Raw genomic sequence first — 24,647 nt, 5'->3', positions numbered from 1 at the left:
ATGAGTTCCTCCTCACTGAGGTAGATAAAGCAATGAAGTGAGCAAAAAGCGTGACTATGTTCAAGAGACTCATCATTGAGGACTTAAACATTAGTCACTGAAGTCGCATTCAGTGTAAACGCACCTTCATGTTTGTGTTTGAAATGATAAATATATATCTATATATGTTTTTTAAAAGTAAAAAACACAGTTTTACCATATACTTGTTTTTAACTTTAAAATTGGAAGAGAATTTAAATATTTTGTTTACTTTTAAAAGTAGAAATGTGTTGATTGTGTTATCTGCTCTATAGGTTACCTTTTGTCACCAGCCATTAATAATTGTTCCTTACGTCAAAAGCCAAAACACAAAGACAACTGAATAAATGGATTACAATAGTTAATTGGGTTTCAAATAATCAATATACCTTTCTAAGTCATTTTATAATATTTTAACATTAGGTCCATGTGGACACCAGAATCTGTAATCACATTTTTTAATAAGATTTTACTAAAATGTGAGTAAAACACTAATAAATGGATGAACTCTTAGTTGCTGCTAACACACTATAGAGTTGAGGTGAGTGTGCCGACATGTATAAACTGAAAGAAAGAAAATATTGATATTTTTCATAGTAAAACAAACAGATCTTCTTGGTGAGCTTCCAAAGGCAAAATGATCAAACAGTAACAAGTACACATCAGGGGTGGGTGGGCCATCGTGAGTACAGGAGTTTTCTTGGTGGGCCGATCAATAACGAGCTGATGACAGTACCGTGTTTTTCCTTATGTATTATATATTTCAACAACCTACTGTGGCAGCACAAGGACAAAACAGCTAAAAAATGGAGAATGTACGTTAATAATGAAAGGCGAGAAATTAAAAGACAAGAATTATCCTTCAATGGACACACATCACAACACCAGCCACTATGACTTTTTGGACAGGTTGTTGTGATAAATTCTGTGACCCAACACATGATGATTCTTGTCCACTCAATAGCACACGATGGCTGAAGTCAGTGACTAAATGCAAACTCAGCCACTTTGTTTCAGCTACCAACAGTCACAACCAGCTACCAGAGCTGGTGGTTCATGGTGGCTCCACTGGAGCAACTGGAACAACCATTTAGTCTGGTAACCAACTGTGTCACAACAGCCACATGACTGTTCTGACCAAAATAGCAGCTAATGTTTAATTATCTTCTGCCTGCTCTGAAATGACTTTTAAAGTAAATAACCTGACTAAACTTTTACCATTATAGATGATCTTTGATAGAGCTTACAATGAGTGTGACCTGGTGGTATTCCTACGCACAGATTTACAAATCGCTGAACACACGTGACTTTTCTGCAAATAGAGTTTAGCAAAGTCACAGAACTCATCCAATCTAAGCCCAATTTTACAGATCACACATCAAAGTACATTTGCAAATACTTTAGCTACAATAATGGTCCCATAGCATATACCTGATAATCTTAAATGTGTAAACTGATCTGTTATTGGCAGCTTATAATCTGTGATTATTGCATTACATCTTTATAAAATATGCATTTTCCATTTTTTAACAGATCTGTAAATATTGGGTTGGTACCTACCTGCACTACAGTGAACATTCTCCTTTCATGAATGAGAAACCTTAATGTAAATAAAACATTTGAGTAGTGCTGCCTATTTGTTTTTATCTCTGAATAAATGTCTATTTTTGCTCCCAAATATCAGACTTTTTGAACATATGTTCTCCTTTGGGGGAAATATCAGAGTATAGAGCCCATGTTCACTAAGACCAGTAAAGGCAATGATTGTGGTTTCTCTTAAATTAGGTGTTGTAATGATTACGGGAACACGTTTTTTGTAACTCAACATTAAACTAGTGGAGTCGTGGGATCTTTGGACAGGATTTAATTCGTGGATGGAGATCTGTCAGTTTCGAGGGCACATGCATTGTTTACAATACTTATAAATGTTACTTCTCTTGTTTGATTCAGTTTGTTTCAGATTAAAAACTGGTGCTGATGACAGATTGAAGGTCAAGCTACCTGCTTGATGATTTTCAGATCATGGCTGGTTCTTGGTAGAGAGTTTGATGTTTTGACACAGTGGGACAAAGCTCTGACATGACATAGGATAAATGAAGAACCATCAGTCTGGATTATTTACTTGGTATGAATTTAGGAAGAAGTTATTGGTGTTAAACTACATTTGTATTGAATCTGTCTGTGACAGCATCTGATTAGAAAACAAGATAAACCTCAGACTCAAAGATACATGTAATATTTAATGTTCACATATACACTATACTGTAACCTTTCAGTACCTGACCTTTGAGGTTTGACTCTGGGGGCTGTTCACAGGTAGAGAGAGGATTCATTACATCAGATATCATAGTGACAGAGAACTACACTGTGTGTGTGTTATTCTCTGAGGCCACACCTTGTATCATTACCTGCTGACTCAGCCTCAGTCCCACAGGGATTGGTCCAATCAAAGGTGTGAAGAAAAACAAAGTAAACACATGAAGATAAACCCAACCCTCCATTCAACCAACGTGTTTCACTGAGCAACAACATTCTTTAGTCATGTAACCACCATGTTGCTCTCCTGATAATAAAGAGTCTGAACATTCTGAATCTGACCGCAGAAGCTGAATTTAACACATTCCTTGAGTCAGCCAGTTTGTAGGTGAATAAAAAGCCTGTTATTTACGTGGTGCAATTCACAGAGCATACGCAAACCATGATATAAACGCAAACTGCGCCGCAGCCACCTGTGCTCATAGTTACCGCTGGTGAGATCCGCAAATTAAATCAGTGCAATTTCACCTTCACCTTGGGATAGTTTAGAACTCCTAGCACCTTACATCTCTTCTGAAAATGTTCTCTTGGGTGCAGGGCTGGACTGGGACAAAAAATCGGCACAGGCATTTTGAGCCGAGACTGGCCCACCAGGTATTGATATAAAGACAATGAAGCCTGTGAATGAAAACAAACTTTCTTGTGACAATGGTTATACACTGTGTTGTTGGTGTATATGTACTTGTCTAATAAACTTAAACCTACACCATCCTCCCAGTCCTGTTATTCTATACAGTACTTAACAGAAACCTAAAAGCTGCTTGGTCTAGTTAACCTCCTGAACAATGTACAACATATAATGGGATCCTGAAATTAGGACAGAGAGGAATAGAAGTGAGACATGATCATTGATGAATATTAAAATGAATAAATGGCAGTTTTAATGGTATTTTCATAGACTATTTTTTCACCACATCAGCACATCAACACAGAACATTTCCTCAAACATGGCAACCTTTAAAAAGTGTAAGGAGACACACAGAGAAAGGTGAGAAATAAACACCTGATGAACTTGATCAGATGATCAAGGTACTGGTATCTTCACTCTAGAAAAATAGTTGAATCATGTATTCTATACAGTACTTTACTTGTTTGCTCTCAAGTCAGATACAAAACTTGTTTTCTGGACTGTACTTTGTACAATGACAGTAAAGTTTAATCTAATCTGAAACATTATAAAGAGTGTTTTGATAATTTCATTTTACCTCATCAGGCTACAAAAATAACTTTCTCAACAGTTCACTCTTCTCAGCGTGTCACGGTTAGCTGTTGGTGTGGACCCAAATGCAGGAAAAGATGGAGGCAGGATGCAAGAGTAGCGTTCTTGGAACCAATCCATGTTTTTAATTCAAAAATCCAAAATCAAAACTAAAATCCAAAACAGGCAGCATGAAGGAATCAGGGAACAAGACTTGAGACGAGGAAGGCGACAACAAACCTGACATCACACACAACAAACCAGCAACCACACTGTGACCAGGGCACTCATTAAATAGTGGAGGAGGCCTGATTAGGAATGGGCCACACCTGGGTGCAAACATGAGGGAGCTACTCAATCACCAAGCACTCACACAGACATCACTGGGGGGTGGAGCCACAAGCAGGAATCCCTGAAACACAGACACGAGTTAACACAAGACTAGACTCAAAATAAACAAAGACAGAGAAAAACTAAACTTAACCAACAGAACATGACATAACCCCCCCTTTAAGGAGCGGGTTCCAAACGCTCTCAACACAAAATCTAACCACCCAAACACCAAACCAGGGTGGGTGGACGGGGGCCCAGAGGAGGGTCAAAACCAAGTTAGGCAGCCTTCCATGAGGAGACCAGGGCTCTCGCGGCCTCCCATGAGGCGGAGCCGACGAAGCAGGGGACCAGGAGTCCGGCGGCCTCCCATGAGGCGGAGTCGGCGAAGCAGGGGACCAGGAGTCCGGCGGCCTCCCATGAGGCGGAGCCGGCGAAGCAGGGGACCAGGAGTCCGGCGGCCTCCCATGAGGCGGAGCCGGCGAAGCAGGGGACCAGGAGTCCGGCGGCCTCCCATGAGGCGGAGCCGGCGAGGCAGACGGGAAGACCTCCGGCGAAGAGCGCTCAGACGAGGCAGGCGGGAAGACCTCCGGCAAAGAGCACTCAGACGAGGCAGGCGGGAAGACCTCCGGTGGGCCGGGCGAAGACGGGGCAGGCGGGAAGACCTCCGGCGGGCCGGGCGAAGACGGGACAGGCGGGAAGACCTCCGGCGGGCCGGGCGAAGACGGGACAGGCGGGAAGACCTCCGGCGGGCCGGGCGAAGACGGGACAGGCGGGAAGACCTCCGGCGAAGAGGGCGAAGACGGGACAGGCGGGAAGACGGGACAGGCGAGAAGACCTCCGGCGAAGAGGGCTCAGACGAGGCAGACGGGAAGACCTCCGGCAAAGAGGGCTCAGACGAGGCAGACGGGAAGACCTCCGGCGAAGAGGGCTCAGAAGGGACAGGAGAGCTGGGAGTTGGCGGCCTGGTGCGGGGAACGGCACTGGCGGCGACGTTGGTGGCCTGGTGCGGGGAGCCGGCACTGGCGGCGACGTTGGCGGCCTGGTGCGGGGAGCCGGCACTGGCGGCGACGTTGGCGGCCTGGTGCGGGGAGCGGCACTGGCGGCGACGTTGGCGGCCTGGTGCGGGGAGCCGGCACTGGCGGCGACGTTGGCGGCCTGGTGCGCGGAGCCGCCACTGGCGGCTGGGCAGGCGGCGGCCTGGTGCGGGGAGCCGGCACTGGCGGCTGGGCAGGCGGCGGCCTGGTGCGGGGAGCCGGCACTGGCGGCTGGGCAGGCGGCGGCCTGGTGCGGGGAGCCGGCACTGGCGGCTGGGCAGGCGGCGGCCTGGTGCGGGGAGCCGGCACTGGCGGCTGGGCAGGCGGCGGCCTGGTGCAGGGAGCCGGGACTGGCGGCAGGCAGACGGCGCCGGTGCGTGGAGCCGGGACTGGAACGCTAGCCTGACAGCTAGGGGACACAGGAACGCTAGCCTGGGAGCTAGGAGACACAGGAACGCTAGCCTGGGAGCTAGGAGACACAGGAACGCTAGCCTGGGAGCTAGGAGACACAGGAACGCTAGCCTGGGAGCTAGGAGAAACAGGAACGCTAGCCTGGGAGCTAGGAGAAACAGGAACGCTAGCCTGGGAGCTAGGAGAAACAGGAACGCTAGCCTGGGAGCTAGGAGAAACAGGAACGCTAGCCTGGGAGCTAGGAGACACAGGAACGCTAGCCTGGGAGCTAGGAGAAACAGGAACGCTAGCCTGGGAGCTAGGAGATACAGGAACGCTAGCCTGGGAGCTAGGAGATACAGGAACGCTAGCCTGGGAGCTAGGAGATACAGGGACGCTAGCCTGGACGCTAGGGGACTGGCGGGGTTGGCCCTTTCTTCTCAACCGACCTCTACCTCGTTGTAGGCTCTGCGGTCCTCCCAAAGCCAGTCGAGTTCCCCAGTAGGAATCCCTGACAGGATCCTCCTCAGTCAAAATCCTGCCTGCCCTGACCTCACGGAAGAGGCTTTGGAAATATAAAATCCTCTCCACAAAGTTCTTCTCCGCTGGGTCCACTGTTGGCTGGTTCGTTCTGTCACGGTTAGCTGTTGGTGTGGACCCAAATGCAGGAAAAGATGGAGGCAGGATGCAAGAGTAGCGTTCTTGGAACCAATCCATGTTTTTAATTCAAAAATCCAAAATCAAAACTAAAATCCAAAACAGGCAGCATGAAGGAATCAGGGAACAAGACTAGAGACGAGGAAGGCGACAACAAACCTGACATCACACACAACGAACCAGCAACCACACTGTGACCAGGGCACTCATTAAATAGTGGAGGAGGCCTGATTAGGAATGGGCCACACCTGGGTGCAAACATGAGGGAGCTACTCAATCACCAAGCACTCACACAGACATCACTGGGGCGTGGAGCCACAAGCAGGAATCCCTGAAACACAGACAAGAGTTAACAAGACTAGACTCAAAATAAACAAAGACAGAGAAAAACTAAACTTAACCAACAGAACATGACACAGCGACCCTGTAAATAAAAAAAAAGATAAGCATGCCTGTGGCACACATATAGCTACTCAAAGGGTAAACAAATGTAAACAAAGAGGGGGCTGGCTCACATCTCACTATGGTAACCCACAAGGACAGAATGTGAAAAAAGTCAGAAAAAACTGTGCTGGAAAAAAAATTAAAAATAAAATACATCTTTGCAATCGAATTTGCAAAATAAAAATCGTTTGTATCTATACATTCGATAAATCAATTTTTTTTGATACTACTACATAGTGCACTTTCATCAAATGAAAAACATTGAAGAGAGCAGTAGAGAAACTGTCATGCTAGCTAGCATGCACAGCTAGCTAAATTATAAAATGGCCTACTTCTAATGACTGTGTTAGAGTTAGCAAGCACAACGAAAATAAATTACACCCAAACTTGATTCATATGATATCTGACCCAGGTAGACGACAGTTCATCACTTCTTAGCTGTAGTTCAGATTCGCTTCACTCATCACCTGTGGGCTGTGGCCGCTTCAGATGCTGCTGAAGATGAAGCTCCACCATGGCCATCAGCAAACATCTGTGTAATTTTCACACATTTGGCAACATCTGCCTGAAGAGCTTGGAGCTTTTTATGTCAAATTTTTTTCCACGCGTCCTTTCCGCTTCTTGCTGCTATTCTCCACTTTCTCCTCTCGCTCTGTACGATTGATTGATTAACAGCCGAGGCCCAAGAGGGAAGGGCATCGGCACTCGGCTGTAATTGGTCCATCATATCATGAATACCATTACTAATACCATTAGTTTAAAAATGGTAAACTAATGGTATTAGTTTAATTAAACTAATGGTATTAGTTTAATTCACCCAGCGGTGCCTAGGTAAATTAAAATGGGACATGATCAACCCAAAAGACATAGTATTACAGCAATGTAATGCTTTAAAATTTCTCCCAACTTATATCTGAGCCAACCAGACCCAACCCCAAAACCCCCTCATCATCCACATTAATTGACTTCATTCTAACTAATGCGTCTTCAATCTATCAACCTGGAGTTTTCAGCCAAATGATTGACCTCTGTGTCATTACATGTACACATTCTGGCTGCTTAGTCAACTGGCCTCCAGTAATTGTGACGAAGCACATTTTGAAGATCTTTAACACGCAGTCCTTTCTTCAAGACATTGCAGCAGTAAATTGGGACAGAATCAATCTTTTCTCCTCCTTAGGTGGTGCCTGGTCATATTTCAAGAATACTTTTAGCCTAATCATCAACAAATGTGCCCCGCTGAAAAAAATGAAGACCAAATGTCCCTGGTTCTCCAATGACCTTGCAGAACTTATCTAACAATAATGCCCTGTGGAGGAAAGCCTATTCTTTCCATGTTGACTTGCTTGCCTTCAGGCAATGTAGGAATAAAAGTACACAGTCAATCAGGAAGGCCAAAATCTCCCACTTATGCTATTTCATGCTATTTTTCACCCATCTTTATTTGTTCTAAGAACCCCATAATTTTTTAGGTTTATTTTCCCAAACTTGCCTGTTTTCCAGAGTTTTAGCTTCTGAAAAGTCACTTTATGAGCAAATCTACATAAACAGGCTGATTTGTGGCCTACTTATGCATATTCATGAGTGGGCGTGTCTATAGACGGGACACTGACGTCCCAGAGGACGACCCGCCCTCCTCCCACCTACTCCGTAGCCGAGCTCATGCTGCTTTATAAACACGAGACAGAGTGTGGGGGCGGGGCGTTCACCGGTTCATGCATAGACTGTAGAAAATACATACATAGCACTGCGCATAGGACGCTGACATGCTCACTTTCGTGGGCATGTCTGTTTACATGTCAATCACGGAAGAAAGCTTCCTGGAGGCGTGGCTTCTCCAGCTCAGTGTCGTGTCAAATTTGTCATCAAAGTAGGAACGAGTCATCAAATTGGAGCTAGGTGTTTGGGCTCACCCTGCACTAAGAAAGGAGCAAATCACCCTCTAACTAACGATTGAAGGAATTAATGAAAAAAACACTTTGGGCATGTGTATGAAGCCCTAATAGCACTTAATGATGATTAAAACACAGAAAAGTTGATTTAGCTTAAAATGGGCCCTTTAAGGGAGATATAAATCCGATGCAAAGAAGTTCTGCAAAACAGTGCACTCTATATTATCTCCCACATTTCCTGTCGATAGTGCACTTGTGTTTAAATATTACCTAATCGCTCTAGACTACGTTTGGAAACGCTCTTAGACTGGTGGAAACAATAGCTCTAGAACTGGCCTATTTGACCGCTCTAAACTTGATTTGGGAGCTCACATAGCCTCCAAAATCCTACAACATTTTACTCACACTAAGGTCCGTCGGTGTGAACGCATCTTTAAATGACAAAAACTTAAATCTATGGTTAGATCTAAAGTAGATGAAAAGATTGATGAAAGGTCGCCCTCATATTTTAACTTGTATGAGGGGGACCATCTTGGGTCCCTCAGAATTTGGATTTTCAAGTAGGTTTAAACTAGTTATTCTGAAGATAATTAACCCCTCTCAAATTAAAGGAACAGGATAAGTGTGGGTTATTTTATCCAGATTATTTTTTTACCAATTATCTTTCATGATCTGGCGAAAAAATCATTTCTGTTTCAATATACCATACAAGTACTAGAGAAAGTCCCCCCATTTGTAGAGCAGGTGGTCTCTGAGGACGGTCCAGTCCACGCACTGCCCCGAGGCGGCAGAGCCGCAGACCAAGGGCCTCACCCCACGTCGCACCCGCAGGCACGCAAGGGCACGGCCCACCCAGAAAGACTCCCACCAAGACCGGCTCAGCTAGCAAGCTGAGCCCACCAGACCCCGAGGGCACCCCCCTGCACCGGGAACCCCCAAGGACAAGGCCCCTCAGTGCCCTCCCCCAGCCTCAGGCGGTGCAAGGACTGCAGCCCAGCCTCCGTCACCTGCCGAACAACACAAGCCATGGGGCGACGCCCCCCACCGGTGCGCAACCAACAGCCGCCGCCGCGAGAAGGAGTCACACCAACGGCACATACTTGGCGTTGTGCACCAGCCCCCAGCCAAGGGTGACCGGAGCCACTCATCGGCCGGCAGACAGCGAGACAGTCCATCCAGGGAATTGAAAGCGCCCCCCACCCACCGGAACAGCGAGCACCACCTCCCAGCAAACAGCATCATCCCGAAGAGCCACGCAACCCTGCCCCAACCCCAATACAGAGGCCAGCATCTCCCCAGCGCACCCACTCCCCACAATGATGCGTCAGGCTGCCCATGGCCCATATACCGCGGACACCGTCCCAAAGACCACCAGGAGACGAGCCAGGCACCAGCCACACCCGAAGAGGAGAGGCACTCCCACAAGGCCGACCCAGGAACGACCCCCAATGCCCCCCAAAGGCCCATTGCCCCGACACGCTTGACCTCACCACCCCAATGTAATTGTGCGCTACACTGTGATCCAGCCATCAACAGAGGGGCCGGGCTCCCACCTGACAGGCCTAAATTTGTGACCCCACCCACCACTCTGTTATGGTACGTCTTTATTGCCCAATGGAAAGGTACTTCCCTATCCCTTGTGTGAATAGGGGACCTAATATTGAGATTCAAATTAGATTTGAATCGAATCCCGATATATCAGTTGAGTGTATCTATACGCCACAGTAACCAGTGCTTAAACCACACACATATCAGGATGTGGCGCACGTTCAGGTGTGTTGCATGTCGGGGTGTGGCAGAAACATAGCTGACCATTTTTAAGGATTATATCTCAAACTTTCCTGCATTGTTCTGTGCAAATATTATACCTATGATTTCTGTGATGACATTGGGTTTACAAGTAACTGCACTTCCTAGTGGTGAGGGACAGAGCTGCAGCTAAAGTTGGGTTCATTGTCATTGGTTGATGAAATCACATGGTGAATGGGTTTGTTTGGTCAAGAGGCTCAGGGGCCATTTTGATGTAAGAACTCATGAGCATGCTGAGCTCATTCCTTTCCATCCACCTGTGTTGAGCTGCTGAGAAGCTTTGTTTGTAAGTTTACATGCTTTATTTCATATGTTTGTTTACATTTATGAATATGCTGTGTTTGTTTAGATATTTATACATTTTTCTCTGTGCACTTATGTTTAGTTTCACAGAGCTTCTGGGTCACATTGTAAGAAAACTGAAAGACAAAGATAAACAGTGAACAGTTAAAACTTCTACGTCTGAGTCTTTATTCAACTATTCAACTTTATTCAAGTACCTGGAAATCTGTTTAGCTATCTGTCACAAAGTTCATCTTCACGGACGGAGGGGACAGAATAGTGAAAAAACAGCATTACAGCAAGATCAACACAGCAAGATACTTGCTTTCCATCCATCTTTAGAAGCTGATAACACACCTAAGATGGACCACAGCGAACGTTTCAGAGAAGCTGCATCTGTGAAGTCACATGTAACCAGGTCCATGGCTAGCTCTTCAAGAAGTTCAAGCAATTCTGCAGCAAGTCTTGTGGCAGCTAAAGCACGTGCCAAAGTAGAAGCAATTCGTGCTCGTTCTACTTTTGTAAAGAAAGAGTCGGCGCTTATTGTAACATAGATTGTTAAGTTAGCTGGGTTTAGGTGCACTGACTGCGGCTACAGTGATTAGCGGCAACAGAAGATGGTTCGTTATAGGAGCCCGAGATGTGAATGAAAACCAACAGACCAGTAGTATAGTTATGTTTGTATTGTTATATAAAATAAAAAAAAATATTAGTTGGGTGGTAATGATATGGAAAAAATAATACCAGAAAAAAAAAATACAAATGTAGTCAAAACAGTTCGAGTAGCTCACCAGCTCACACACCGTGTGTGTGAGCAAAAGTCCTTAGGGAATGCAATCCAACAGGATGTGCAAAGGTTCATGTATTGCTCCCAAAGTTCATTAAGGAGTGCAAGGAAGGAAAAAATATATAATCCAGCAGGGTTTTTTGGTTGTGGAAAACTAGGAAGATGACAGGACTGCAGGGAGGAACTGGATTTATCCTACCGCATCCTGGCTCGTCATTCTGTGTTCACCAGTTGTTGAGTTGATCTCGTTCAGGATTTCATCCATATAAAAAACCTGACCTATAAGGCCAAAAACACAAATGAGTTTCTCTTTCAAACAATAAGTAGGTTAATAGATTACTGTAACCCAACATTCAAACTTAAAATAATGCATGAACACACATGCAAGATAATGTCCATGATTAAAATGTGTTACATGATACATTACAACAGAAACATAATTCCCATGAACTTCAAATTAACATAACTCACGAATCATTTTTAAATCAAAATCAATTACTATAGTAATCAATCATGTTCATAAGTGCACTTAATATCACAATCAAACATTTCCAATTCATAATCCTTTCAAAATACTCAAGCAGAGTTCATAAAATAAAAGGGTTGCGCAACTACCAATTGACAGAAACAAACACGTAGCTACGATTTAAACACACACACACAAACCAAACTTCATTGGCTTTTTTAGCGTTAGCCAAACAAAAGTGCTCAAAGTTGGTCAAAACTAAAAATAAGGGCCAACCAAGTTAATATCAGTTCAACTAAACTATTGCCTACCGTTCGGCGTCATTTTCTAAAAAAACAACTTAAATTAATTACCTTGAAGTTGAAGTTTAGGTGTTTTAGTCACTCGGTCTCCATGCACGGCCCGATGGAAAAAGTGCATGGAATCTGTATGGGGTTTTGCAAGAGCAAAACTTACATTTCAAAATAAACTTTAACATATACTGCTGACACTTCGTCGGTAACGTATCAAACTTACAACAAAACACTTACCGAAGTCTGATTGTCCAAAATGCTTTGTAAGTCTGCCTTTCTTGGTTAGCTTGAAAACCCACAGCATGCCACAGCCACAGCAGAGAGTGATTGGAATGTAAATTACAATGTTTTAAGGGAAATGGTAGCTGAGGGCACTGAAACAGGAAGTGGACCCTTCAAAATAATGCACCTGGACTAAATGCTGGTTACATTATGGTTGAAAAAGCTCCTATGGAGGCTGCTTTAATTACACTGAAGCAGGAGGAAGAAGTTGCTGCTGCATTAGGTGAGGCACAGGTTCTGGAAGCAGCAGCTGCTGATCCTGGATCTACGAAAGTCTCTGATGTATTAGATATTACAGCAATTCCCTGCGACACAAAAGAAAAAAGAACAACAGATTACGTTGAAGGACATTCAAGAATGCTTCCACAACCATCATTGCCACATTCAGAGGCTCGCATGGGACCTGCCCATCCTACTGTCTCTTATGTGCAGCAAGATGAAGATCACATGCTTCTTCCCACGCAAACAGTTGGGGCTAGACAAGTTACCACGCATGCTTATGATGACCAAGGTTTTAGTGAATCTAGAGGCCACACCACTAATTCCCCAGTTCATCAGTATAGCCCGGTTACTACCACACGCAGATACACATCAAGCAGGGAGCTACTACACCAAGCGCCCTCTTTGAGAACGTATGAACCACAAGCACCTGCCCCTGGGGATCCTTCTACAGATATAAATCCCTTTGTAGTTTACATGGCACGTTGTGAGCTCTTGACTTCTGGCATGACTAAGTTTGATGACCGTCCAGACAGTTATTGGGGATGGAGATCATCTTTCATGAATGCCATACAAGAATTAAAACTCACCTACAATGAAGAGTTAGATCTTCTGATTAAATGGTTAGGACACCATTCGTCAGAGCAGGTTAGAAGGATTAGGGCCGTTCATGTCACTGATCCGTGTGCAGGACTTAGGATGGCATGGGCACGCTTGGAAGAATGCTATGTATCCCCTGAGATAATGGAGAAGGTTCTTTTAGACAGGCTGGAGAGGTTCCCAAAAGTTGGCTTCAAAGATTTTTTGAAATTAAGAGAGCTCGGTGATCTGCTCAGAGAACTGGAGTCAGCAAAACTGGATGGTTATCTGTTGGGGCTTGCCTATCTGGATACATCACGTGGAGTTAAGCCAATAGTAGATAAATTACCATATGGGCTACAAGAAAAGTGGATGACACAAGGCAGTTTATACAAGCTACGAAATAAAGTCCAGTTTCCCCCATTTTCTTTCTTCACAGATTTTATCTGCAGAGAGGCTGACATTCGTAATGATCCCAGCTTTATACTCAATTCAAACATTGGGACAACAGCCAGGCTAGATAATCCTGCTCATAGGTATAATCAATCCAGAAATCAGGTATCATCACACAAAACTGAGGTCTCTTCATCTGCTTTAAGAAATCCAGCAGAGCCTTACTTTCAAGATTTAGAGGTAGACAAGCAGTGCCCTCTGCACAATAAGCCCCATCCACTTAAAAGATGTCGAGGCTTCAGAGCCAAACCAGATGAGGAGCGTAAAGCATTTCTCAAAGAGAGAAGGATTTGCTTTCGATGCTGTGCCTCAACTACACACATTGCCAAAGATTGTAAGGTGGCCATTCAGTGCAGAGAGTGTCAAAGCAATAAACACGTCACAGCTTTACATCCAGGACCAGTTTTATGGATAGGTAACTATCCTAACTTAGAGTATAGCGGGGAGAATAACGAAGATCCTCCGAACATAACATCGAAATGCACTGAGGTCTGTGGTGGCAATAATACATCACGATCCTGCTCTAAAATCTGCCTCATAAAGATACATCCAAAAGGAGAACCAGAGAAGTCAATAAAAGTGTATGTGGTACTTGACGATCAGAGTAATAGATCTTTAGCTCGCTCTGAGTTTTTTGAGATGTTTGGTCTTAAAGGGGAGAATTCTCCCTACACTCTGCGCACTTGTGCCGGAGTCACAGAGATGTCAGGGAGGAGAGGAACTGGTTTCATAGCCCAGCCTTTGGATGGAAGTCTCAGTGTCTCTCTTCCCACACTTATAGAGTGTAATCAAATGCCTGGAGATAGGTCAGAAATACCTACTCCTGAAGCAGCTAAACACTCCTCCCATCTTCAGTCCATTGCCAACCTCATTCCTCCACTTGACTATGATGCACAGATTCTTCTTCTTCTTGGCCGTGATGTCCTACAAGTGCACAAAGTAAGGGGGCAGCGCAATGGGCCCAACAATGCCCCATATGCTCAAAGACTTGACCTTGGCTGGGTTGTAGTTGGGGACGTCTGTTTGGGTGCAGCTCACAGACCAAACACAGTTAACGTGTTTCGAACAAATGTTCTGGAGAATGGATGCCATTCTCAGTTCAATCCATGTCCAAACCGTTTTATCCTGAAAGAAAGGTTTTCAGCAATGAACAAGACTGAGCCTCTTAGCTCTCAAACTGACCACCTTTCTTACATTCTTGAACGTCAAGTGCAGGACACCAAAAACAGAAACTTAGGGAATTCTATCTTTGACAAAAGAGAGGATGATAACAAAGTTGCTCCTTCAATTGAAGACAAACAATTCATTCAATTAATGGACAAAGAGATGTTCCTGAATGATGAAAATAGTTGGGTGGCACCCCTCCCGTTTCGAAGTCAAAGGCCACGCCTTCCCAATAACAGAGAGCAAGTTCTGAACCGCTTTGCTAGCCTTCACCGTAGCCTAAAAAGGAAGCCTGAAATGAAAAATCAGTTTGTAGATTTCATGCAAAAAATTCTGGATAATGATCATACTGAATTAGCTCCTCCCCTACAGGACGGTGAAGAATGTTGGTATCTTCCTAGTTTTGGTGTCTAACATCCTCGCAAGCCTGACCAGATCAGAGTTGTTTTTGATTCTAGTGCTTCACATCAAGGCGTTTCACTGAATGATGTGCTTTTGTCTGGTCCAGACTTAAATAACAGCTTTCTGGGAGTGCTAATGCGATTTAGGTATGAACAAATAGCCATTACGGCGGATATTCAACAAATGTTTCACAGTTTTGTTGTCAGGGAAGACCACAGGAACTTCTTAAGATTTCTGTGGTTCAAAGACAACGATACAACTAAAGAAGTGCTGGAGTACAGAATGAAGGTTCATGTTTTTGGCAATCGTCCTTCGCCAGCAGTTGCTATCTATGGTCTCCGGCGAGCAGCTCTTCATGGAGAAGATGAGTTTGGAAAAAATGTGAAAGACTTTATATTCAGAAACTTTTATGTTGATGATGGACTCATCTCATTGCCATCAGCAAACGAAATCATTGCTCTTTTAAATGCAGCTCAAGAGATGCTTGCAGTCTCCAATTTAAGACTACACAAGATTGCATCAAATTCCTCAGTTGTTATGCAAGCTTTCCCACTAATGGACCATGCAAAAGACCTGAAAGATCTTGATCTTGATATCGATTCACTCCCAGTACAACGAAGCCTTGGACTGAGCTGGGATCTTGCTACTGACACCTTCACATTCCGCGTTGCTCACAGTGAAAAACCGTACACAAGAAGAGGAGTTCTTGCAAGCATTAACAGCTTTTTTGATCCTCTCGGTCTTGCAGCTCCTATCACGATTCAAGGGAAGCTGTTGTTGCGACAACTTACTTGCGACAGCAAAGATTGGGACACACCTCTCCCAGCAGACAAAGAACAAGAATGGATGGTTTGGAGAGACTCTCTAAAATATCTAGAACATTTGAAAACATCCCGAACATATACTGCAGCTTCCTTCTCCAAAGCCCAGCGCAGAGAGATACATATTTTCTCAGATGCCTCCATTAATGCCATGCAGCAGTGGCCTATCTTAAAGTGATTGATGTAGAGGGAAAGTGCCATGTCGGATTCATTTTAGGAAAAGCGAAGCTTGCACCAATGCCCGTCCACACTGTCCCTAGGCTGGTATTAGGTGCAGCTGTCCTGGCAGTTGAGATTTCTGAGCTGATTCACAACGAAATGAGTATCAACCCTGACAGCCTGAAGTTTTATACTGACAGTAAGGTGGTGTTAGGGTACATTCATAATGAAAAACGAAGATTTTATGTGTATGTCAGCAATAGGGTGGAGCGAATAAGAAGATCCTCAAGGCCTGAACAGTGGAATTATGTCCACACAAGACAAAACCCTGCAGATATTGCTACTAGAGCTATGTCAGCAACACAATTGTCAAACGCCAACTGGCTTACTGGTCCAGAGTTCCTCATGCAGACAGAAATAAACATCACACAAGAGACTTATGACCTTGTTGATTCTGAGACTGATGTAGAGGTCAGATGTAATACAACTACAGCCAAAGAGGCGCAAAAAACCCTTGGTTCAAGTCGCTTTGAGTGGTTTTCTACTTGGCAATCGCTTGTTAGAGCAATTTCCAATCTCATTCATGTTCTTCAATCGTTCAAATGCGTAAACGTGAGCAACAAAAAAGAGTGCAGTGGTTTGCATCAGTACTCAAAATCACTTTCACCTAACACCCTGTTGCAAGCAAAGAACATCATTGTTGGATGTACACAGAAGGAAACGTACCAGAATGAGATTACTTGCTTGGAGAAAGGGAAGGCGATTCCAAAAGATAGTCCTTTGAAGAGATTAAACCCTGTCCTTGATGAACATGGACTTTTGAGGATAGGAGGTAGACTCCGTCATGCACCTCTGGAACCTGATGAAAAATATCCCCTCATTGTTCCAGGCAAAAGCCATGTAGCAGCACTACTCATACATTACTACCATGAAAAGGTACATCATCAAGGCAGAGTTTTTACTGAGGGAGCATTCCGCACAGCTGGCATATGGATCATTGGAGCAAAAAGACGAATATCAAGTCATCTGCATCGATGTGTCACCTGCAATCGACTTCGAGGAAGAATGACAACACAGAAAATGGCAGACCTTCCCCGTGGTCGACTAACCACTGAACCCCCTTTTACAAATGTGGGCCTGCATGTTTTTGGACCCTGGCAGGTTTCAACTCGTCGTACCAGAGGAGGTGCAGCCAATAGTAAAAGATGGGCAGTCCTTTTCACATGCCTTAGTGTACGTGCCATACACATTGAGCTTATAGAATCGATGGATGCATCTAGCTTTATTAATGCCTTTCGAAGCTTCTTTGCCCTGCGAGGTCCTGTGAAAGCGATCTACCCCGATTGTGGCACAAACTTTAAAGGAGCCTGCAAAGAGCTGCAGATCAACGTACAAGAAGATGCTCATGTATCCAAATATCTCAGCGAAGAAGGATGCACATGAACATTTAACCCCCCTGCGCTTCCCATATGAGGGGAGTATGGGAAAGAATGATTGGAGTTTCAAGAAGGATACTTGACTCTATGTTTTCTAAGGTCAGCCCCCCAAATCTCACACATGAAGTGCTTTCGACTTTGATGGCAGAGGTTTCCACAATAATAAATGCAAGACCTCTAACACCCATATCCACTGATGCAGAATCACCACTTCTCCTGACACCGGCAATGATTCTAACACAGAAGGTTTGCACACTTCTTCCTCCACCAGGAGCCTTTGAAGACGCAGACCTTCATCGACAACAATGGAAGCGAGTCCAGCATTTGGCTAATGTCTTTTGGATGAGATGGAAGAAAGAATATCTTTCAACTCTTCAAAATCGAAAGAAGTGGCAGGATGTTCAGCCCAATGTCAAAACAGGAGACGTGGTGCTGCTTAAAGAAACTCACACGAAAAGAAATCAATGGCCAATGGCTCTTGTTACCAAGACTTTCCCTAGCGATGATGGACAAGTCAGAAAACTTGAACTTAAGGTCACAAGGGGTGGGACTGTATGCTCCTTTTTAAGACCTGTTACAGAGGTAGTAATGCTGATGTCTTCCTAAGTGTTTACAGTGAACAATGTTTGTTTACTTTTGTTGTAGTACTTAATGTACAGGGCCATAAGTCGTGGCATTGTGTAAAATACCAAGCGGGGAGTGTGATGACATTGGGTTTACAAGTAACTGCACTTCCTAGTGGTGAGGGACAGAGCTGCAGCTAAAGTTGGGTTCATTGTCATTGGTTGATGAAATCACATGGTGAATGGGTTTGTTTGGTCAAGAGGCTCAGGGGCCATTTTGATGTAAGAACTCATGAGCATGCTGAGCTCATTCCTTTCCATCCACCTGTGTTGAGCTGCTGAGAAGCTTTGTTTGTAAGTTTATATGCTTTATTTCATATGTTTGTTTACGTTTATGAATATGCTGTGTTTGTTTAGATATTTATATATTTTTCTCTGTGCACTTATGTTTAGTTTCACAGAGCTTCTGGGTCACATTGTAAGAAAACTGAAAGACAAAGATAAACAGTGAACAGTTAAAACTTCTACGTCTGAGTCTTTATTCAACTCTTTCAAGTACCTGGAAATCTGTTTAGCTATCTGTCACAAAGTTCATCTTCATGGACGGAGGGGACAGAATAATTTCCTGTTTCCAATAGGTGGCGCAATGACTATGAATGACGGTTGGGTTAAACCATAACTCATTCTTTTGGCATACAAATGAAAGCTGCTATAATTAATTAGCATCTACTTAGCTCTACAAACTCTAATAACGTCTATAAGGATAACACATCATCCAAGTGAACAGGCTGCTAAGAGGAATCTATAAAGATTCAACTACATTGTCTGTCCGCCTGTCCGCAAGATAACTTAAAAAGTTATAAATGGAATTGGATGAAAATTTCAGGAAAATTGATCAATGAGACAAGGAACAGGTGATTAAATTTTGGTGATGTTCTGGCAACCAAAAAAAAAAAAATAATAATAATAAATACATTATATATATATACATTCCTTTCCCATCCACACTGTGGAACTTCTTGTTGATGATGTCATATGTTCTATCAGAGTCAAAAGCTCAATGTCGACAGGTGGCCACGTAACACAACTCATTGATGACAGGTAGTCTTTGTAACACTTGCAGAAGTTCCTCAATGATGATGTCTTATGTTCCAGCAGGGAGCAAGTACAATTTTCAAGGGGGCACTATTAAGGCATTTTGACATCCACATGTCCATTTCCCCCAAAATGTTAAATTGTTTGCCTTTCCTAATATACGTCCCTATTTTCATGAGATTTTTAATGTGTGTAGGTCCTGAAAAATGTGATAAAAAAATGCGTTTTAGTAAGAAGAAGAATATTAATAATAATAAAAACAAGGTGCATTACAATAGGGTCCTACGCACTGTTGTGCTCGGGCCCTAATTATTGATTCCAGTAAAAAGGTTTAAAATTAATATGAAAATAAATATAATCCAAATGAATGGAGAATCAGTCACGGCTTCGCTGACACCTGTGACACCTTCGCTCTATTATGTTTACAGCACTCCTATGAAATGATTATCAAAACATGAGAATAAGAATCAGATCTCAGCAGTGAGTGTTTTCAATAAATGCTGAGTATGGAGTTTACCCAGCTGATAAGAGAATTGTTTAGTGTTGCATCATGTAGGAGTAGAATAATAATGTGTCAATCAGACGGTGTCTGAGGGAGGTCCAGTCCTCAGGTCCAGCCTCCACATCCCTGTGTTGGAGCAGGAATAATATATCAGTTGTTCATCAGAGAGGCTGAGGCAGAACGATGCAGAGCTCATCATCTTCTTCTCCTCACTATGAGCACACCTGATGAAGCTGAGCTCTGCTATCCACACCTGGGAAACTCTTCATGCAGGAGGATCGTGCGTTCTCACTCAGTGTCTGTGCTCCTTCACATCATCCTGTCCTCCATCTCTGTGCTCACTGTGACTCTCAACCTGCTGGTCATCATCTCCATCTCACACTTCAAGTATTGACATGTTCTGTTGTTTTATGACTTGTTATGTTGTTAGACTCCTGATGTTTTCTGCTATGATGATAATTGTTGTATCATATAATGATATCAGTGTGTTTCTCTCTATCTCCTCCAGGAAGCTGCACACTCCCACCAACTTCCTGCTCCTCTCTCTGGCTGTGTCAGATTTCTCTGTAGGGTTCGTCTGGGTTTTTATGATTTTCCTTATTGATGGATGCTGGTTTTTCGGTGCACATTTGTGTGTTTTCCGTACGGTTTTCAGTTATATTACCACCGCTGCTTCAATAGGAACTGTTGTGCTGATATCAGTTGATCGTTATGTGGCTGTTTGTGATCCAATGCACTATCAAACTAAAGTCACTAAAAACAGAGCTAAGATGTGCATTGTCCTATGTTGGGTTGGTTCTACTATCTTTCATTCTGTGATGCTCAAAGATAACATTGAACATCCAGGTGGGTTTGATTCCTGTGCTGGAGATTGTACAGTTTATTTACCTCCTTTTGCTGCAGTTACGGATCTAATTTTCACTTTCATCATTCCAGTCAGCATCATAGTGGTCCTGTATGTAAGAGTGTTTATGGTGGCTGTGTCTCAGGCCCAGGCCATGCGCTCTCATGTTACAGTGGTGACACTTCAGAGTTCACTGAATGTTAACAGGTCAGAGCTGAAAGCTGCTAGAGCTCTGGGTGTAGTGGTTGTTGTGTTTCTAATGTGTTTAACTCCATTTTACATTGTTTCACTTTCATCAGGGTTTGGAGTGAGAAGTTTATCATCTTACATTTTTGTTATAGGTCTGTATTTCTTCAACTCTCTGCTTAACCCTGTGATCTATGTGTTTCTGTATCCCTGGTTCAGGAAATGTGTGAAATGTGTTTTTTCTCTTCAGATTCTGAAGTCTGGCTCCAGTGAGGCCAACATACTGTAAAGAGGAAAAGTCAGGGACAATGTGTTACTGGGATTTAATACAGTCACTGTAAAACTGTGGTGATGTGTGATGAATGTTTTTAGAGTTCTGTTTACTTTAGCCATAAATGAAAAGAAAACACCTGCTGATGTGTTGCTTCTAGAAAATTACATTGTATTTGATATTTTGAAGTTAAAGATAAAACCAATTTGGGAAACTTTTACAGTGACATATTGTTTCAGAGGAAACTAATGTACATTAATCACACAAACACTCTTGGTGGAGTTATTGATCTAATTTTCTCTTTCATCATTCCAGTCAGCATCATAGTGGTCCTGTATGTGAGAGTGTTTATGGTGGCTGTGTCTCAGGCCCAGGCCATGCGCTCTCATGTTACAGTGGTGACACTTCAGAGTTCACTGAATGTTAACAGGTCAGAGCTGAAAGCTGCTAGAGCTCTGGGTGTAGTGGTTGTTGTGTTTCTAATGTGTTTAACTATATTGTACATTGTTTTACTTTCAACAGGGTTTGAAGAGAAAAATCCATCATCTTACATTTTTATTTGTCTGTTTTTCTTCAACTCTCTGCTTAACCCTGTGATCTATGTGTTTCTGTATCCCTGGTTCAGGAAATGTGTTTTTTCTCTTCAGATTCTGAAGTTTGGCTCCAGTGAGGCCAACATACTGTAAATCTTATAACAATTTAATTATTTTGTTTATGTTTGGAAATTTGTCATGACTGTGAAAGCTGGTGGAGTGAACTAAATTGAAAGAAATAACTTTTAGGTGATCAATCTGTTGTTGTGTCACAGTCCTGACATGTTTTGATATTTTTATGTAAAACTGATCTGAAGTACAATCAGAAGTTGCTGATGTAGAGATAAATGTGCCCCAATCACATGCACAGCAGGTTGATTTCTGTAGAGTTCAACAAATGATAGAAATAATAAAACATACATGTTTCATATATGAATAAAACACCTCATCTATTAGAGTTTGTTTAAACAAAGCATAAAGTAAGTTAAAGTTAGGCAATAGTTTATTAGGAACAATGAAATAAATCAGCAGACTATCAAATGTGATCAGATCACACTTTACCTGTTGTTTACAATGTTACTTTTATAGATTTATGAAATAAAAACTAACTGTGAAATAAAAGTGACTTGTGTTCTCATTTGTGTGAAAACACCACATCACACAGCTGTTCATTAATGTATTGACTTGCAGTAAAATGTACAGATGAACAGAATAACACAATATGATTAAACATTTCACAACAGTTTTATTTATCTCAGTATAAACCACCAGTAAAAACATTAGTTTTTTTGGTGGAGGGGGCTTTAAACTCGATAAAGTCTGTACAGTACAGACTACAAGATATAAAATAATTAATCCCACAATGAGGAACATTTATAATCATTGACAATGAAAAAGGAAAGGAAAACAATGCTTTGAAATAAAAAATAATAATTCATAATTAAATACGTATGAACTCAGTTAGCCTTATTGAGTGTGTGAGTAGACAGCACACTGGTGTGTAGTATGTTGTGCAGGGCTATTCAACTACATCTTGCTGTGGGCCATAATGTTGGAAGGCTATGGTTTGTGGGCCAGACATTCCTGTAACAGTTGGGTTTTTTTTTTTTTTGCCTTATCTGCACATGCTGTCTAAGGTCAACACTTCCTGTAGTGCAATCTTTTTAAATCAACAATGCATGTTTTTTTTAAATTTTTGTTTTGCAATCAAATGAACTAGTGTAGTCCCCGTCAGAAATATGCATTCATGTACTGGGAGGAGCTTAAGTAGAATTGTCAATTATGTCCAAATGAGTGTGTTTTGAAGGTTGGATGTACAAAGAGGTGTACATACTCTGTACTCTGTAGTGTTATAAAGGGGTTTATTTGCAGGTGCAAAGTAAAATAGTGTGTGTGAGATTTACCTGGTTTAATTCTATGGGACATGAACATGATAAATGTGTTTGTTTTTTACTCATTTTTATATGTTTTTTGTTTGGTGTATTTTTCTGTAATGTATGTTTTTTGGAGTCATGTGTATTTTTGTATCTGTTGTCTTTTTGTGCATTTTTTCTGTAATTATAGTTTTTTGTTGCTGTGGTAGTGTGATTCAGGAATCATTTTGTGTATTTTTGTATCTTTTTTGGTGTAGCTTTGTGCATTAGAGTTGTCATTTTGTGTATAAATATTTATTTTTGTGTATTTTGAGACATTTTGTGTGTTTTTGGAGGCTTTTTGTATATTTTTGTGCATTTCTGTTGTTGTTTTGTGTACTTTTTAGAAAAAATATTGTGTAGTTTTTTGTTTTCTTTTACTCATTTAGTATATTTTTAATATAAACACTGTTTGTGTGTGTGTGTGTGTGTCTACCTCCATCTTTGTGTGTTATCTCTCACACATGCGTGTCATGCACATAATCCGTCACAGGTTGTTGAGAAATAAAAAAAAATTAAAAAAGAGACAAGGAAGTACCACGAAAAATAAACGTTTTACAACACCAAAGTCGCAAGTTCAGCATGTATATCCTGGTGTAGTGCACGCATACGCATCAGCCGTGTGTGTGTGTGTTTACATTGTAGTTGCTAGCATCTTAACACATAGAATAATATATGTTGTTTGATGCGCAGAACAAACAATAATCATAGTAGAGCCGTGTTGTGGACCCATCCGCTCACAAAAACATTCCTCTGTCTGAAGAAGCAGAATGTTTGTGATAAGGTCGGCTAATGACCGTTAGCACAGCCGCCGCCCACAGTCATGAGACGGAGGAGGAAGTGAAGTCCGTGACCCGCGATTTAAAGGAAGTTTGGAATCACGGGAATAATTTTAAATAACCATAAAATATTAAACAACCATGAAATATTAACTTAAATTACTTTTAGTAGTATAAAAAATTTTTTAATATTGACCTTTTTTTTTTTCTTTGAACCCAAACAAACTGCGACACAGTGACGTCATGAACCCGGAACCGGAAGTAACGCGTTCAATACCGTGCTCATTACTGAGAGGTGACGTTTTGAACATTTTTCTACACCAAATTACTCCAAAATAACAGATACACAGACAGATACACGCGCACGCACACAACATTTGCTACTTAAAATAGAAGCAACATAAAATCAAACAGCTTTAACACATTAACATTACAAACACAAAAGTAAATGATAATTTATTTTCATGTACTACAGTTACAGGATCCTAGAAACTGATAAAGATACACAGCACACATGAACAGAGGCACACTTTCCTGTGTAAGACTGACAGTTTATTACAGCCTAGATAGAACAGAAACAGGAAGCACCAAACCACAGGCTGCAAATGTCCCTGAGAATACACCAGGCAAACACAACCCAGTACAAGTGATCAACACAACATCCAGCAATGCATCAAAGAACAGTGAATAATGTCCTCTAGAATATCTCAAATATCATAAAATAATGGCGTCTTACTGTCCAAACTACGTCTAAGGAGCCGTAGAGGCCTGAAATGTTGTCCTGCAGGGCTGTCAGCTTCTTCTCTCTCCTCTCTCCACAGGGCTTCCTGATTCAAACAAAGTAGATAGAAAACAATTAAACAAACATTTACATAAATATATCATTGATGTATGGGGTGTCAATACTAAAGTTGTGCATGTTAAATGAAACGGCAACTTTTTGTAGCATTTAGCCAAAAAAAACATGTTTTAACCATATTTACAGCAATATTTGTGAAATTTGTGAGAATTGTTTTCTTGTAAAAAGA

The 24,647-nt window shown here is 42.4% G+C and overlaps 1 protein-coding gene and 1 long non-coding RNA gene across 3 annotated transcripts; one reads left to right on the top strand and one right to left on the bottom strand.

Moving 5' to 3' along the window:
* Window positions 1-11,014: 11,014 nt before the first annotated feature.
* Window positions 11,015-24,448, bottom strand: LOC114459034 (uncharacterized). 2 transcript variants are annotated; one of them, XR_003673194.1, is made up of 5 exons: window positions 24,356-24,448; window positions 12,390-12,506; window positions 12,157-12,293; window positions 11,980-12,051; window positions 11,015-11,439 (listed from the first exon to the last, which is right to left on the bottom strand). It is a non-coding gene; the product is annotated as an uncharacterized LOC114459034 (long non-coding RNA). The 2 variants fall into 2 exon arrangements; XR_003673193.1 differs by having other exon boundaries at window positions 12,157-12,506.
* On the top strand, window positions 19,495-21,045 carry LOC114459033 (trace amine-associated receptor 13c-like). The gene is made up of 2 exons (XM_028441411.1): window positions 19,495-19,981; window positions 20,103-21,045. Exons 1-2 carry the CDS (start codon window positions 19,809-19,811, stop codon window positions 20,911-20,913), a joined length of 984 nt encoding a protein of 327 aa, XP_028297212.1. The 5' UTR covers window positions 19,495-19,808; the 3' UTR covers window positions 20,914-21,045.
* Window positions 24,449-24,647: the final 199 nt, after the last annotated feature.

This window comes from Gouania willdenowi, unplaced genomic scaffold (assembly GCF_900634775.1).
Source record: "Gouania willdenowi unplaced genomic scaffold, fGouWil2.1 scaffold_235_arrow_ctg1, whole genome shotgun sequence".
NCBI classification, from domain to species: Eukaryota; Metazoa; Chordata; class Actinopteri; order Blenniiformes; family Gobiesocidae; genus Gouania; species Gouania willdenowi.
The sequence above is the reverse complement of the archived record's forward strand: the minus strand, read 5'-3'. Positions and strand labels throughout refer to the sequence as shown.